This window comes from Gobio gobio, assembly GCF_949357685.1.
Source record: "Gobio gobio genome assembly, chromosome: 15".
In the NCBI taxonomy this organism is placed as follows: Eukaryota; Metazoa; Chordata; class Actinopteri; order Cypriniformes; family Gobionidae; genus Gobio; species Gobio gobio.
The window spans coordinates 45,294,167-45,308,576 of record NC_137108.1 but is presented as its reverse complement, the minus strand read 5'-3'; the positions used below and the strand labels follow the sequence as shown (position 1 = coordinate 45,308,576).

At 36.3% G+C, this 14,410-nt stretch overlaps 1 protein-coding gene across 2 annotated transcripts in view; it reads left to right on the top strand.

Moving 5' to 3' along the window:
- The window catches only part of xrcc1 (X-ray repair complementing defective repair in Chinese hamster cells 1), a 35,633-nt gene that overhangs the window by 4,853 nt on the left and 16,370 nt on the right, over positions 1–14,410 (top strand). For both annotated transcript variants that reach the window (XM_079837199.1, XM_079837200.1), the window contains exons 5-11: positions 1,161–1,319; positions 1,418–1,495; positions 1,583–1,706; positions 3,127–3,224; positions 8,864–9,020; positions 12,008–12,248; positions 12,360–12,476. In XM_079837199.1, the coding sequence (XP_079693325.1) occupies positions 1,161–1,319; positions 1,418–1,495; positions 1,583–1,706; positions 3,127–3,224; positions 8,864–9,020; positions 12,008–12,248; positions 12,360–12,476 (974 nt within the window). The remainder of the gene's footprint in view (positions 1–1,160; positions 1,320–1,417; positions 1,496–1,582; positions 1,707–3,126; positions 3,225–8,863; positions 9,021–12,007; positions 12,249–12,359; positions 12,477–14,410) is intronic.

The window sequence follows — 14,410 nt, the reverse complement described above, 5'->3', positions numbered from 1 at the left end:
CTGGTGAATATTAGTAAAGTGCATTGGTGATGATACAATGATTATTGCACACCAGTAGCAGCATTTTGAGTTGTGTGTTTACCAAAGTTGTGGGTAAAGTTGGATATACTTGTACAGTATATCCAACTTTATATAAAGAGCTAGGTGATATTATAGTTACATTTTGTGAAGAAAAAACAAAAAAATTTCAATAAAAGCTTTTCCATCTCAGTTATGAACACCTAACTAACACTTCCCCATAGTAGATCAACTAGTGAGCACAATGTGTATAATTCATATTTATTTATGACACCCATTTAGCACCCATGTGCCTACTTATTATTTTTTGCTCTTATAATTACCAACACATTCAGCATAATACATCTCTGCACCACCACTGTCCTATACACCCAGGTAAATAACATCTTGTTATGGTCAGTGTTATTTTAGTATCATTGAATATTAGTATCATTATATTTTTTATTATTATTTATTAATTTTAATTCATTTTTATATTTTCTGGGGGTTATTTAGGTTGTGTTTAAAAAAACAAAACATATGCTTGCACTCTGTCTTTGACTGTATACATTTAAAATGTTTTCAATATTGTAATATTGTGTTTTATTAAATTAGTTAATTTTCTTTATATAGAAGCACGGAAGCTCAAATGTGTGACCTTCTGGGCTTGTCCTATTTAATGCACCATTACCATATTTAAACTTAAATCTGTGTAAACTTACAATTTTGGTGAACTATACACGAAATTGTTGCATTTTTGTTTTGCGATATAATGTTACAATATATTGTTACACCCCTAATATATTAACAGGCATTTGTAATTTACATTTACATTACATTTATTCATCTAGCAGAGGCATTTATTTAAATATATATACCGGTATATATATTTTTTAATATATTTTATTTCACTTAACGTTTATTTTAGATCAAGAAACATTTGTTTATTCAGATAAAGTAACATGTTTTAGTGAACTATAATTTTTGTATATCTATTTTATTTATTTATCTATTTGTGTTTCTATTTTATATTCTGTATCTTGTATTTATATTAAATAGTTTTTTGTTTGCTTGGGCACACTTGAGGTATAAAACTGATTCTGAATAGTGTGTCATTTTCAAAGCTGTTGGTGTTAATGCGTGTGTCTTGTGATCTGTTGTAGGTTCTGTTGGTCACGTCGTCCTTCATGTCACCCACAGAGAGCCGTAACGGCACAAACACAAACCGGGTGCGCTTCTTCGGACCCACGCAGCTGGTGAAGGCCACGGCGCAGGAGAAGTGGGACTGCGTGAAGATTGTGTGCAGTCAGCCTTACAGCAAGGTTAACAGTAATTATTTTCTCTCATGCCAATTTAAAACCCATATGCACCTGACAGTAAGAGTGTGAATTGAGAGCCTTTATTCTCTGTTTGTGCGCAGTCAATAGCGTATGGAATCACCTTTATAAAGCTGCATTCTCCTCCAGACGGTAATGAAGTTCCCATCACGACTCCACCGGTGAGTGCTGTTCCTCCACAGCTTGTGTTCAATATCCTGCTGTTTGACGCGTGAGCTCTTGAGAACTGTTGACTCTCTTCCTGACAGAAACTAACTAAACTGGGTCAGTTCCGTGTTAAAGACGAATCCCCTTCTTCTGGCTCAAATATCCAGCCGGGAAGTCTGTTCTTTAGCAGAGAGAGCACTGCTAAATCCAGCACAGGACTGAAAGGTAATGCATATTACAGTATTAATACAGTAAATTGGTTATAATGACTCTCATAGGCTACATAAATGGTTGAACCTTTACCACTGTACATACATTATCAATACAGAACTTCATTTGTACGTCGCTTCGGATAAAAGCGTCAAATAAATATAATTGAAATGTAAATTACAAATGGCTTTGCTGGTATCAGTCCTTAGTTATTAAGTTATTAAAAAAAGTCCCATATGATTTACTTAAATGCTGTAGAAATTAATGTAGTATAATGCAATCTGAGACATGATACATAGACGATAGGAGACACCTATTTTAACACATTTTATGGCATTTCTTTAAATGCTTAAATTTCCCTTATTTAGATGGCAAAATGTGATTTTAAATAAAACCGAATGCACAATTATCACAGACGATCAGATTAATCAATAATCGTAACGGGCCTAGCTGGCATATTTTAGGGATTAAACAAGTTATCTTGTCACAATATATCACAAAACATAAATGCAACAATATGTATCATGTTGTCACCAACCATTATGTTTAGTTTAGTTCATGGCAGGGCTCCAGACTGCGACTAAATGGTCGCATTTTGCAGAACGGAATTTGGTTGGAGGTCACACTGGTGCGACTAATCCGGGGCCCAACTGATAAGAGCTGCCATTCTCTGTTATAAACCACAGATATCAGAGCTGACGTGGAGACCAGGAGAAACATTTTGAAACATTCAGGGGTTTCAGTCCACAAATCATAAACATTCACCATGGATTTAGTGTAGTAACACCCCATGGTATTGAGGAAGAAATAGTCAAATGTTGTTTATTTTTTTTATTGTATTACATTATTCGTCTCAGGGTTCGTACAACCTTTTGAGAGTGAAATTCAAGCACTTTTCAAGTGTTTCACACTTTTTCCAGCACTTCAAAGCTCTAAATATTGTCTAATTTTAATATAATTTTTAGTGTGATGATTTGTAAAACTAAAAGTTTAAAGGTGCTGGCCACTTTATGGCAAAAAAACACTATAACCAGTAGGTGGTGGCATAGGAGCACTTATTTGACTTGTTAGACATTTCCACTCCTTAATATATTGAAAAAAAGTAGGAAGTCACAAAGTCTCATGAAAAACTAAAACTTTTCTTCAAATTGTGACTGGATTACACAGAAAACAAGTAAAGAGTGTTCCTTTTAGTTCAGTATGATACTATAGAAGAACAATAGTGCATTTAATAAGAGTGGAATATTACAATTTTCCTTATAAAAAATTTTTTTTTGTTAAATTTCCAATAAACAAACATGTACTATTATTAGTAACTGTACTTATTAACAAAACAATGCAAAACGATAGTAATTTTATGATTAAATTAAAGAAGTACACAGAAGTCAATGTTGTAATAATCATAGAATCATTATTACCTTTTTGTTTCTATCAGTGTCTCCTCAGAATGACAGGTTGACTTACGCCGCTGCTGCTTTGAAGTCTGACGGTTCGTCCACACAGTCGTCTTCCAGCAGCACCAGCACACAACAGGTACCGACCCGTATTCCTCTCCAGAGCATGTCGATCAGTACTAGGGATGGAGCGAGTTATCGGTTCTTTTTGTTGTTTTTGTTTTTGTTCTATTTAGTTGTGCGGCTACAGTTCGGGGGCAATACGATTTTATTATTTTTTGAAAGAATACTCTTATTTAACCCTTAATCGCCCCTCAAGTAGGGTTTACGTTTGAGTCCCTTGGGGTCAGATAGACCCCAAACTTTTACAGAGCGATTGCATAATGAAATATAATTTTTTTACATGGAAAACTATATATCATTTTTTTTATTTACTTCTCAACTATACATTTATGCTGTGTTTTTGTGGGTATTTGGTAGTTTTTTACCTATTTAATGCACAAATACTTAACTATGTCATAAATTGGCTCATTAAAAATCATTTTTTTATGAAAAAATCACTTGAATGATGATCTTAAATAAATATAAATAGTTTTTGGACATTGCTCTATGTGTTAGGGATAGAATACCACCATCTGTAGGTTTGTGGAAAAACTTTAGGAATTATAGTTAAAGAGAAAGAGAGTGCAATGGCCACATTATTCAATAGAGGTCCATAGGGAAGTTATGCAAAAGTTAAGCTGCCTTTCATCTTTCTTTTATTTGCCCTTTTCCCTCTCTTTCTCATGATTGTTCCATGTTGCATTTGTGCTCTAGTATTTGTCCTTCATTTATGTATGGAATTTTTTCAGATTTATGCCAGTTTTGTTGATTTTATTTGCCAGTTTCTATAAAAATGCTCTCTGTTGCAGTCACACACATGTGTGTGTTTGTGTGTGTGTGTGTGTGCGTGTGTGTATGAGACAGAAAGTTCGTTCCACTTTGTGTTTATGCTCTAGGACCAGATCTTGATATAAATGTAGACATTTTCAGATTTATACTGGATTTAGTTGATTTTTTTTTACAAACAAAGTGAAAAAAAAAAAGCATTTTTTACATTTTCCCATTCATTGCCAAAATCCCAAAAAATGCTCCAGACACCTGTGTTTGTGTTTGTGTGTGTGTGTGTGTGAGTGAACATGCTTGTTCCATATTGCATTTGTGCTCTAGTATTAGTACTTCATTTATGTATGAAAATCTTTCAGATTTATGCCAGTTTTGTTGATTTTATTTGCCAGTTTCTATAAAAATGATCTCTGTTGCAGTCACACACATGTGTGTGTTTGTGAGTGTGTGTGCGTGTGTGTATGAGACAGAAAGTTCGTTCTACTTTGTGTTTATGCTCTAGGACCAGACCTTGATATAAATGTGGAAATTTTCAAATTTATACTGGATTTAGTAAAAAAAAATTGACAAAAAAAGTGAAAAAAATGTATTTTTTACACTTTCCCATTCATTTTCAATGTGGGGTCTAGAGCCCGACCGATAAAGGATTTTTAAGGCCGATACCGATACAAATATTTGGTCACTTAAAAATCCGATATTCCGATATATCAGCCGATATATATTAAAAATAAATAAATAAAATAACAGAAACGCGTAAAAAACACTTAAACAGATTTCCCTTATACATTAGTTATAAGTAGTTATTCATGATCCCTCAGCCTCTCTAAAATAACATGATAATGCAGTTTAAAAATAAACTTGTTTTATTGTCACAACAGAACAGAGGAACATAAAAATATATTAAAGTTCTGATAAATAAAATGTATAAAAATACAAACTTAAGATATGAAACTTAAAGTCGTTTGGACGAAAACACAATAACAAAAACAAAAAATCTAAGTTACCAGTATTAATAGATGTGGTAAGCTTTATAAATATAACTTTGAGCAAGACTGGGAAAAAATATTCAGTTAAGTTCTAGAAGTTCTGATAAATAACAACAACAGCAAAATATAAACTATATACAGTATAAATATGAGCCACCTTATAATTACAATGTCAACTTGCTTATCCCTTTACATGCACTCTTTTAATTCTATCCATCAAGCTACCACAAACCATTTTCAATCATCATTTGCTGCCTGCCTTCTAAAATCTACTACTTATGATGATGCAGTAAATCCATTATTTGACTTGTTAATGCTGCGTCTGAACGAAGTCACGCACTTTCGTTCACTCTTCACGAGCCTAACTTATGATTTACAATGCAGGGACTGGAACTACAAATATACTAGTTATAAATACAGTAATCATTACTTTATTTAGGCAGAATAAGTTTGTTGTGATTTCCAAGGCGCATTAATGTTAGCGGTCTCCCACTGATAGCCATGGCATTAGCTAGCTTTGTGGTTAGCGTCTATGATAAGTTATAATTTAGAAATATGTATACTTTTTCAAAATAACGGGCAGGGGAGAGATGATACGTCTCATGCTGTCAAACTGTCAGACTATTAAAGAAATACATCTTATTCAGTCACAATGTCCGAGTTAAACTTAGTCAGTCAACTGTAACCTAGCGTAATTACCAGCTCTCTTGGCTTGCATGTAACAGCAAAACTGGACTTGGCAGTTACAAATTGTCATGTTATTTGAGTTAAGAGAACTGGTGGGGATGTTCTTTTAATTGTTATTCAATTCAAGCAATGTATGGCTCGTTGCCAACTTACATGCACTTCGCGGATGATCTGTGTTGTGAATGCAACGCTCACAGCGCTGAAGCTCAGCATGACTCTGCTGGATCAGCTGGTGGTGTTGCCAGCCGGCACGTTGTAGGGTGCCCTCTGGTGGACAAACTATGAAACGCCAACACTCAATGTGTTTGAGCGGTGTTTCGTCCGGTTTTTTTTATTTTTTTAAAAATATTCATTTATCGGCCATCATAAATGCCGATACCGATAGTTTGGAAAAAGCCTAATATCGGCCGATAATATCGGCCCGCCGATATATCGGTCGGGCTCTAGTGGGGTCAATCTGACCCCGAGGGACTTAAACGGTAATTTTTTTTTTACACACCTTTAGAACAACCAAATCAAGCCCAGATTTTTTGTGCATGTTTAGATAGATTATTTAGGAAAAGTCACCGAGTCTCATGGTCCTGAGATGAAGGGAACACTTTTAAAAAATGGAGGAAAAGTCCAGTGGGGTCAGCTGGACCCCAAGGGACGATTAAGGGTTAACAAAGACTCAATAAAGGGATAGTTCACCCAAAACTGATCATCATTTTCTCACCTTATGTTGTTCCAAACCTTTTTGGTTACCAACATTCTTTAAAATATCTTTTTATGTTCAACAGAAGAAAGAAACTCATACAGGTTTGGAACCACTTGAGGGTGAATGAGTAATGACAACATTTTCATTTTTGGGTGAAAAATCCCTTTAAATAGATCAAAAGTGACAGTAAAGACATGTATAATGTTTAGTGCTGGGAATCGATTAAAAAAAATGTAACTAATTAATCAAATTTTTTCTGTAATTAATCACGATTAATCGCAAGTTTTTAATATTTTGATATTGTATTTATTTCAGTTACTCTCCAAATTAATGTAGAAACAATTTAAAGACAGCATTTTTTAAATATGTGTTGTAATGGCATCTTTTTATGAACGAAGGCCAGTATCACTGATACTAATGTCTCTATGAAACATTAATGACGTTACGTTACAGTATAACTGAAAGCGACCAATTTCAACATTTATTAGGCTTTAAAAACAACTTTTAATTTAATTGAACTTAAAACAATCTTTACATAAACCCATCATAATAAATGTTTGTGGCCTTCCCTGTTAGATATATACAGAAATGTAATAATAAATTAAATATAGATTAATCATCATTAAAACTACTCTTTTCTGTTCCTGTTGTTCTTTGATGAGCATTAATGACAGACATCATCAGTGCTACTGTCACTTTAAGATCGTCCGCTGCCGATCAAGTTCATTTAAGATGTTATTTAACTAATTTAAAACTCCTAATATGAGAATACTCGACAAAACTAGCATTTTGGCAACATTCTTTGTGTTGTTGTTATTGTTTGTTCAAGAGCGAAAGAGAACTTGATGTGTGCACGAGACTGGCACGTGCGTCGACTGTGTGTGTGTGTGTGTGTGTGTGTGTGTGTGTGTGTGTCAGTTTCCTATCTTCCTTGGTGGTGAATCAGTATATGAATGTGGCAGACTCCCTGATCAGTGCCCTGACTACTTAACTAGGGAGCGGATTGAGACGCAGCCACACAGACAGGACATTGACAGACAGCACGTTTTCTTCTGTCTTGTCACGCTTCGATGGTTTAAAAGCATTTACATGAATAAGAGCGTGATAATATAATGTAACGCTGGGCAAAAATGGATATAAAAATGAACGGTGCGTTAATTGCATTAAATATTTTTAATGGGTTAAACTGAAAAAATTAATCGCCTTCGCTAACGTGATCATTTGCACAGAACTAATAATGTTACAAATCATTGAATGCTGTTCTTTTTCACTTTCTGTTCATTAAAGAATCCTGAAATAAATTAATCACAGTTTGCAGAAAGATATGAAGCATCATAAGTTTTTTCAATAATAAATATTTCTTGAGCAGCAAATCATCATAATAGAATGATTTCTGAAGGATCATGTGACACTGAAGACTAGAGTAATGATACTACAATTTCTGCTGTGCATCACAGGAATAAATTACATTTTAAACTATTCTCATAGAAAGCAGCTATTTTAAAATTTAATTAGATTGCACATATTACTGTTTTTGCTCTATTTTTGATCAAGTAAATGCAGGTGAGCTTGAGTGAGCATAAGAGACTCCTCTCAAAAACATAAACAAATCTCACCAACCATAACCCTTTGAAACACTCCAGTGTTTCTCTCCTCAGGTGTGGAGCCCTATATAATAAGCCCTATATAACCGTATTCCTGTCCTCTAACTAATGAGCAGCCCATTTTACTTCCTTATTAAATTAGCTGCTGCACTTATGGTCAACATAAATCATCTCTCCGATGCGAACGCAGTTCCAGATGCTATTGTTTTTGTGCTGAGGTGGCAGATATTTTGTAGTCACCTGCAATGGATTATTGACCTTTTATAGCGTTCCAGAATTATATCCATATAATAATTGGAACTGGATAAACTGTGAATCTCAGCAGGATCTGAGATGAAGATGCTGCACCTGCTGTTGGACATCAGGGGTTATCAAACGCTCCCCATTGAAAATATTTAAGTCACCAATCATGGAATGTTGGAGTATTTATTATAAATAATATATCCATGCACATCATTTATTTAAATTCATGTCTCATAATCTCTAATCAAAATAACTTCCCCTCCCTCTTGCAGCGACATCTCTGATGATCTAATTATTGGCGTGAGGGCGGTCACTCACATGAGATCCACCAATAGTAAACCACAACTATCCTAGACCCACCCTACATTTTTTTTCTGATTTGTTTCACTCGGATATTAGTCACAATAGGAAAGAAAAGACTATTGCAGCTTCTGTTTCATGCTGACTTTAAGTGTTTAAAAGTCTTTTTGTTTTTGTTTAGAACATTAAATAAACAGTTCTCTCATAAATAAAAATGTTATTTTCTTCCTCATGTTGTTTCGAAGCTGTATGACTGATGGATGAGATGATGGATGATTTTACTTGTCAAGCTTCAAAGTGCACGTCAGTCAGAGTAAAGCAAAGTCTGTTCTTTGGGAACCACTGCTTGATGTGTTTCCTGTTGTGTTTCTTATAGGCTCCAGTGAAGAGGAAGTTTGAGTTTAGTAAAGAGCGCCTGGAAGCCACCGGTCCACCGCCCAAAAAGCCCAGTTCATCTGCCTCTGCTGAACCAAACTCTGCCACACCAAAATCTAAAGCAAAAACCAGTGCAACTGCAAGTCCCATTACCTCCGGTAAATACAAATATTATTTAATATTCTTTGAACACATGAAGTCATGGGCGCTTTCGAAACTATGAATGCCCAGGGATTAAAATAATAATTAAAACAAATTTCTGGGTTGAAGAAAACTGAATGTTCTTAAGGGTTTCTGCTCATTTAAACCAATGAATCTCCATGAATTTTCCAGTCATTCCTGATTTACTGGATCAGGATTTTTTAAAAGTTTAATTGTAAATATTTTAGAGCTTTGCATAATTAGAAAAGTGTATATTCATTATAAAAATACTATAAATTTCACTTTTCCAGGATTAAATAAGTCTTCCTCATATATCCAGGTTTTCCAAGACTTAGAGAATCCTGGTTATTCAAAGGCAAAAACAGTTTTAGAGGAGGTGAATTAAAGGTGCACTATGTAACTTTTCCGTCCGCTAGAGGTCGCCTATTCAAAACAAAGGCGTAGTTTGATGATGCCAAGTTTGAGCGCAGAATCTTGGGACATGTGGTCTTCACCTCACAGCCAGTGGAAAAGAATCAGGACGTGACTCAGGCAGAAATCATGTTCATAGATGCGATTATTAAAGGTCCCATGGCATGAAATTTTCATTTTATGAGGTTTTTCAACATTAATATGAGTTCCCCTAGCCTGAATATTGTCCCCAAGTGGATAGAAATGTTGATCGGTGTAAACCCGAGTTCTGGGTGTCTTTCTCTGCCTTTGAGAAAATGACAGGCCAGACGAGCCAATCCTGAAGTCTCCTGGTTTGACGTCCAAGCAGGAACGGTTACCTCCCTTTTCTCCGCCCAGAGAATCTGGCACACCCATGCAAGCGCTCGAGAGATCATTGCATCATTGCTTGTGAATGAGTGAACACTGGCAGTTTCTCAGTGTTTGGATGTACAAATGAACTGTCTTTTTTCAGTTCCTTCTGATCTGTGATCAGTGATTTCTGATGTGTAGCTAATTATTTATTATTCGTGCACACGCTGCGGCTTCTCTCTCTCCAGACAGAACGGTGTTTTCGTGTTTTCTATCTTGTGAGTCAGTGTTTTTGTACGTCCTCGTCGCGTCTATCGGTTCTAGAATGTGCATACAGTCATGAGTTTCTGCTCAACATTGGCAGAGACACATCCTTAGATAAACCTTACACACGCCGAGGCTCGGGCTGACCGGTCGGCCTTCATCATCCCCGACCCCCAGTACTGCATCTGGCCCACAGCGGAGGCACCAAACGCGGCGCGAGATTAAGCTGAAGGGGGGTAAGCGTGAGGGTATCCGGGCTAGCCAGCCTAGCCCCACAATAAACTGGATTACATTCGATTACTGCTGTTGTGTCTTTGTTTGCGCTGTGTACTCAACGCGCGTCACTGACGCTTTTATTTTAAAAATAATGCTATTATCAACACTTACTTTTAACTCGTTCATCTCGACAGCTGTAATGGTACTTTGCATGTGTTACAAAGTTGGTAATAATGATGAAGACGGACTCGGTGTGACTGGGACTCGTGTTTATTCAGAACTCTCAGATACAAACACAATAAACTCGCGCTAACAGACAGCGCTCTCACAACTCAGTAGTTACTATAAATAACTTTGTTAGCAATCGCTGAGCTCCGTCTCCGTGATGTCCGGTTCGCGAACGAATCATTCTTTTGAACCAGTTCTTTTTAGTGAACCGAATCAGTTCACCAAATCGGACTGAATCGTTCTAAACGGTTCACGTCTCCAGTCAGCGCTGATCTATAATTTACTAAAGTTACTAACTTTCTGACATGAGTGACAGTCCCTCCGACTAGAAATAGACGAATAACCTGAAGTATATGCTGTAACTACAACAGTTCAGACATGCTGAGAACTGATGTGAAGTGAACTCAGGTCCATCCGTCTCTCTGGCAGCAGCTCGTGCCTGCTCGTGCCTCGTAGACCTCGTTAAACCACGCCCCCTCCGCTCATTTAAAATGCAAAGATGTCAGCCAATCACAACAGTGGGCGTTTTTACTGAAGTCTCACAGCAGACACGCCTCTTGAAGCAGGGCATTCAGCCACAGGGCAAACAGCAGTATAGAAAAAATGCCTTTTATTTCTAAATTATGACATTTTATGATGTAAAAGTCATACTAACAATATAAGTACACCTCAGGAAACATTATAAAATAATAGAAAAATGCCATGCCATGGGACCTTTAACATTACTGTAGTATGAAGCAGAGCAGGACCGAGTGTTGTGAGGCTGAGCAAGGCCGCTGGAGCAATTGTTAATAAGAGACGAACACAACACGCAATGAGCGGCGGGACTTTTATTATGCCACAGTCGCCGGCGGCATTTCCGCTTTTCCGGTCATGAGTATGAGGTAACGCAGCTCTGTTTATCATATTAGATACATCTCATGTGTTGAAAATGAAGTTATGACGTTACTCTGTGCGTTCGCTCGGCGGCTGCTATGACACGTGTTGCACACTGCAGCGAGAGTAAAGCGTTTCTGCAAAATAAAACCGGGAACCGAGGGGAATGCAGATATGACGCAATTGACAGGCGACTCCCTCACACGTCCCGGTTCCTTGGTTAAAATAGCAATTTCTCACGATTTACAAATAGTTGGAAACATCAGGGATATTGTAAGTACTCAACTGAACAAAATATATAACACTGGCCCAGTCGTTTTTGGATATTTTACTCAAAGGTTTTAACATAGTGCACCTTTAAACAAATACAACTGTTCACTGTTAGTTCATGTCAGCTCAATTTGTCAGCTCATTTTAATAATCGAGTAGTAAATGTTGAAATTAACAGTTTATGCATGCTTTAGAAGTATTTTTCATTGTTAGTGTATGTTTACTAATGAAGTTAACTAATGTTTTTTAGTTAACTGATGAAGTTAACAAGATTTAAGTAGTTTATTTAAATGTTTGTTTTATCGACTTCTCAATCTTTTTAAGTCATATTGAGGCCTCCTTTTTAAGAACCACTGCACAAACTTAATTCTCGATGGTGAATTTGTAGCTTCTCCAGGCCAAAAGGCATCAGACAAGAGAGAGAGTCCTAAATCCAAGCCAGAGCCCAAGCCAAAACCCAAACCTAAGCCCAAATCTACAGAACCAGTTGCTTTCAACCGCATCTTGGAGGGAGTCGTCTTTGTCCTGAGTGGCTTCCAGAACCCCTTCCGCGGAGAGCTGCGGGACAAAGCGCTGGCCATGGGAGCCCGATACAGACCTGATTGGACTCCAGACTCCACACACCTCATGTAAGGAGCTCATCCATCAGTGTGATAAAGTGTTCAGAGCCTCTTGATGTGTGTCAGCATTCAGGGACGCCTCGTACTTGTTGTTCAGAGCTTTTTGTCTCTCTCCTGCAGCTGTGCTTTTGCCAACACGCCCAAGTACAGTCAGGTGAAAGCGGCCGGAGGCGCTATCGTCAGGAAGGAGTGGGTGATGGACTGTCACAAAGCAAAGCTGAATATTTCCTTCAAACGGTGAGATGAACTGAAACATAGAGTCTGAGAGCTTTTGTTTTTGTTCTTCATTTATTAGTTGCAGTCAACAGATGTGGATTCAGATCATGGAAAAATTGCTGTATAGGGAATATACATTTTTCTAATTTTGCAGTTTGCACTGCATGTTTAATTGACATATCTGTAAGCCCCTCCCTTCGAACATAGATGAGCCAATGGCAGTGGAGTATCAGATGCACAGGGAGCGCTACTCGGACATCTTAGGTTTCAGCACCATAGAGAATTAATAAAAATGAATCATTAAATTATTCTTGTTAGCCAACATATTATATTAAAAATCTTTTATATATCCATTCATGGCATATTTAAGTCCCACTTGAATGTTCCTTGATGAGAGGTGGTCCTTCAGTGTCCAACAACATCTTGGCACAAGGTTTTTAACACTGACAGCTGTCATTGTAAGACACTTAGCAACTCTGTTTGTTCGTCCGAGTTAGCAACAGTAACTACGGGGGGGCGGGGCTTACCGATAGGTCAATTGGCTCTGAATAAGTACTGAAATCACTCAAACTAAACCCGAAATTAATTAAAGCTAAATAGAGATATTTAAAACATTGACAAGTGCAAATACAGTAGCAAAATTAGTCAAACTTAAAGTCAATTTAAAATGAAAACTGAAAACATAAAAGCTTATTCAAAAGTAAAGTATTAAAACAAGTATTAATTATTAATAAATACTACTTGTATATAAATAATATTAAAATAACATCGGCTCAGACATTTCTACATGCCCTTATCATTACTGACATGAGCTAGATGTTCAGTGTTAGACCAGTTTTTCTGATAATCTGTGCAATTGATCGCAAGAGCGAGTAGAAAGATAAATTATGACTATATTGTGCAAGAACCTCCTAAATGAACCATACGGAGCTAGACTATAGTACTACACCGATCGATCTGGCCGTGCATTATTATCAAAATGATATTGAGTTTGTGAGATTTGCTATTCGAGTCACACAGATACTGACTGCACTTGCTCTGATGATGTGCTGCTCATGACTTTACAGACGTTGATGGTCTCTTTAATGACCCTTCTGATTGTGCAGTCTGTTCAAAGCGTGCGGCGATGTGAAGCAAAAAGTGTCCTGAATAATGAATGACTTCGTTACTAAAGTTACTCTCTTAGCAAAGGGCACACAAGTGCCTTTGAGACACTGCTGCTGAAGAGTTGATCATTATATGTGGATAATCATACAAATCATGTTTTTTTCAGATTTAACATTCCATCTGCTGTTTCAGTTGTGTGGCATTTGTTCTCCGATGTTTCTGCTGGCGGGTTTGTGTTGAAAAAGCTAAAGATGACAAACTAAACAGCCTTGGCTGTGTTCAGGCAAATTAATAAATTAACGGCTGCTTTTGTTGGCTAATTTGTGCAATAATTCTGGGCCCTTTCAAATATTCACAATTATTTTGAATATAAAATTATGCAAAATGATAAATATTGCAAAAATAAAAAAGGCATTAAATAAATGTTTCGTGATAGTTGGAGATATACACAAAATATTACTGGTATTGTTGGTAAATATTGCTGTTTATCATTTAGTATTGTTATACTGGTGCACATAAATGAAAACCAATTAAATCAAATTTAGTGAAAAACTGTTTGGAAAAAATGCTGTGATTTATTTGTACCAAGTTTTACTGTATTTCATTTAACTGATGTGTCATATGATTTAAAAATAAACGTGTGTGCATATACAACAATAACTTTATTACAAAAATGTTTTGCTGAAGTAAAATTACGTTGTAATAAAAATAAGTTGTAATAATATATACATATAGATTTACAGTAGTAACAATAAATTATATTTTATTTAGTGGTGGGCATAGATTAACTTTTTTAATCTAGATTAATCTCACTGTAATCTTGGAATTAATCTAGATTAAAATGGCTC